Genomic DNA, 2,686 nt, shown 5'->3' on the forward strand with positions numbered 1-2,686 from the left:
GACATAACCCCTGAGCGCATTCCCAGGCCCATGAATAGGGTTTAGGGCCCTCAGAGCTCCCGCTGCATACAGGATGAGAACCTTTGATAACTTTAATTACCTTTATATCAATAGATGATATACAGCAATGTCACCACTCTGCCTACGCGCTAAACTGAAGGCACCTGTTGCAGAAATGGCGCCAGGTGGCGAAGTGAGTTTACATGTCAACTAAAGAAGTATGGCTTTGGTTGTGTCAACGGGAGGCCTAGTGCGCAGGCTCGGTGAGTGGCGGTCACGAGCCGGGATCGATTAAGGTGAATACCGGTGCATGACGTAAGTGTGTGCAATGTGTAACATAAACCGTGAGTTTCCCACGGACTGGGCCTTCGCACGCTTGAGCCACATATTGTTATGAGCGTTGGGAACGGTTTGATAAGTCACGGAGGCCACACGGGCTGAAGAGATCAAACACAGTCTCGGCATTTAAATGTAAATTCAGAGATCTGATTTATTTGTAAAAATGGGTAATTTCCCAAATTCTTTTTTTCCGTCATGAAACAACAACGAATAAAACACAGCTTTGGTATTATAACAACTTTGTACAAAACTAAATCTTTTCATAAAAAGTACTTCATACATACATGTCTATAAATCTTCCATTGCATGTACAATCCTTTTTATCACTGACGTCCAAATGTTGGACGCAGAAAATAAAAATAGAAACGGTTGGCCATGTTCAACAAAGGCCACGGTGTTCCATAAAACGAAACAATACCAACTACAGAACCCCAGTTTCAAGTGTCTCTCCTCCTTTGGGGGGTCTGGGGGAACGGGCAGGCTCGAGCTACCACGGCCGCCAAACAGGCTCGTTGCTCTCCGACCCGGTGCTGACCCCGACCGGGCTGACCGCGCGCGGGACGTTGGCGAAAGAGGTCATGCCGTGGACCGGAGAGGCCGCGGTCGGTGCCGAGCTTCCGTGCACGGGGCTCGCGGTGATCGCCATGGGCACCCCCGTGTTCGCGTACAGGGGGATGACCGGGGCCGTGGCGGACGCGAAGGCCGGGTTGGGTATCAAAAAGGCGAACTGTCCGTCGTTCGCGGGCACCAACTGGAAGCCCCCGAAGACCTTGGGGGAGAGCGCCTCGGTGGGGCTGAGCGTGCAGCCCATGGAGCCCCCGCTGAGGGGCAGCGTGGAGGGGAGCTGCACGTGGAGGGGCTGCCCGAGATGCGCCGCCTGGCTGGGGAGCTGCTGGCCGGGGTAGTTCATGCCGATCATCTGGCCCATGCAGCCGGACAGGTGGTTGAGGAGCCGCGACCTCACTTCGGTGTTGACCCCCTCGGAGGTGGACAGGAAGCGCGTGACCTCGCTCATGCACTCGTTGAACCCCGCGCGGTACTTGCTGAGGACGGTGGCGTCGGCCGAAAGAGCTGCTGAAGGAGAGAACGAGAGATGATCAGTTGGTGACACGACTTTTTGATCGTGGTCCTGATGTAGTCGGAGTGCTTGGTTAGACCGGTATGAAGCGGTCTTGACTTGTTTTGATTTAAACATGGGCCTTTGAACCTACCGCTCATCTGGACGCGCTGCAGATTCCTCAAGTGCTTCACGGTCATCTCCAGAATATCGGCTTTCTCCAGCTTAGAATGTCTGGAGCTCTGTGAAAAACAACGAGGAAAAACAACCGTAAATATCATGACTTGAGTTCAGCACCATGAGATAAGGGTGTGAGCCGGTGGGAACCGGACAGGTTCGATGGTTATCGGACTTACATCTTTTTTCAGCGCGTCTAGAATGAGCGTCTTGAGTTGACCAAGGCTCTCGTTGATCCGCGCTCTGCGTCGCTTCTCCATGATCGGTTTGGATGACTGGAAAAGAAACAATAGTAAATTAATTCAAAGTCATTTTTATTTTTATAAACAATCCTCTGACTACGCGAGTGGTCAGAGGATTGTCATTTGCCCCAAATCCCAGCCGGATGCGAGTGATCCAGATGATAACTTGGTTTGATGGCGACCCCTTGGTTCAGATCTCAGGTCTTTACCTTCCTGTGCTCGCTAGCGTTCTTGGGTTTGTCCGGGTTGTGCGCTCCGGTGGCAGGGGAGCCCGCCATAGGGGACACCGTCTGCTTCTCCAGTGTGTCGGCAGGCATGATGGACAAATATGCCTTCTCGAATCACGAGAAAAAAAAATATATATCCTTCTCGAAAGCGACGACCGAAAATCTTATATTTTCACCAAGTGTCACCGAGAGTCAATGTTCAGATCAATCTCAAAGTGCGCGTGAACAAAAAATAAACCGGGAGATAGTCACGAAGGAGCGAGGGGAGAGCGCGTGTCCCGCCGATCTCACTTGTTATCACTGCGTTATTGGGCCGTGCTCCAAAGCTGCTGTTCCGCCGGGCGAGTCTGCTCAGCTGCCGACACACGCCGGCGGTACTTATAGATGGCTCGCATGCTCCCAGTTCGTGTGAAACCCTCTCTGCATTCTTTCCCACACTCGTCTCAGCCAATGGGCGCGCGGACTCACCCATTGGGCGCGGGGAAGCCCGCTGATTGGACAACACCCCCGCGGGCTGTCAGTCACGCGCTAGTCAATCAGCCCTGGAGGGACAAACAACAAAGCGGGCGAGTGCTCCCCGGCTGGCGGCGGAGTGATAAGGGAGTGAGGGAATGCGCTGCGTGTTGGCTTCCAACTTGTTCGTA

At 53.2% G+C, this 2,686-nt stretch overlaps 1 protein-coding gene across 2 annotated transcripts; it reads right to left on the minus strand.

Moving 5' to 3' along the window:
- Positions 1-483: 483 nt before the first annotated feature.
- On the minus strand, positions 484-2,386 carry her9 (hairy-related 9). 2 transcript variants are annotated; one of them, XM_079741488.1, is made up of 4 exons: positions 2,025-2,386; positions 1,753-1,848; positions 1,551-1,638; positions 484-1,410 (listed from the first exon to the last, which is right to left on the minus strand). In XM_079741488.1, exons 1-4 carry the CDS (start codon positions 2,130-2,132, stop codon positions 827-829), a joined length of 876 nt encoding a protein of 291 aa, XP_079597614.1. In that variant the 5' UTR covers positions 2,133-2,386; the 3' UTR covers positions 484-826. The 2 variants fall into 2 exon arrangements, with proteins under 2 accessions (XP_079597614.1, XP_079597613.1); XM_079741487.1 differs by having other exon boundaries at positions 486-1,413.
- Between the last annotated feature and the right edge of the window lie 300 nt (positions 2,387-2,686).

Source organism: Pollachius pollachius, assembly GCF_949987615.1.
Source record: "Pollachius pollachius genome assembly, chromosome: 8".
Lineage (NCBI taxonomy): Eukaryota > Metazoa > Chordata > Actinopteri > Gadiformes > Gadidae > Pollachius > Pollachius pollachius.

Excerpts from the sequence above, each read along its gene's own strand:
- her9 (XM_079741487.1), bottom strand. The coding sequence starts at position 2,132 with ATGCCTGCCGACACACTGGAGAAGCAGACGGTGTCCCCTATGGCGGGC. Across the intron at positions 1,849-2,024 it reads ACGCTAGCGAGCACAGGAAG|TCATCCAAACCGATCATGGA; the intron begins GTAAAGACCTGA and ends TTTCTTTTCCAG. Across the intron at positions 1,639-1,752 it reads TAGACGCGCTGAAAAAAGAT|AGCTCCAGACATTCTAAGCT; the intron begins GTAAGTCCGATA and ends TGTTTTTCACAG.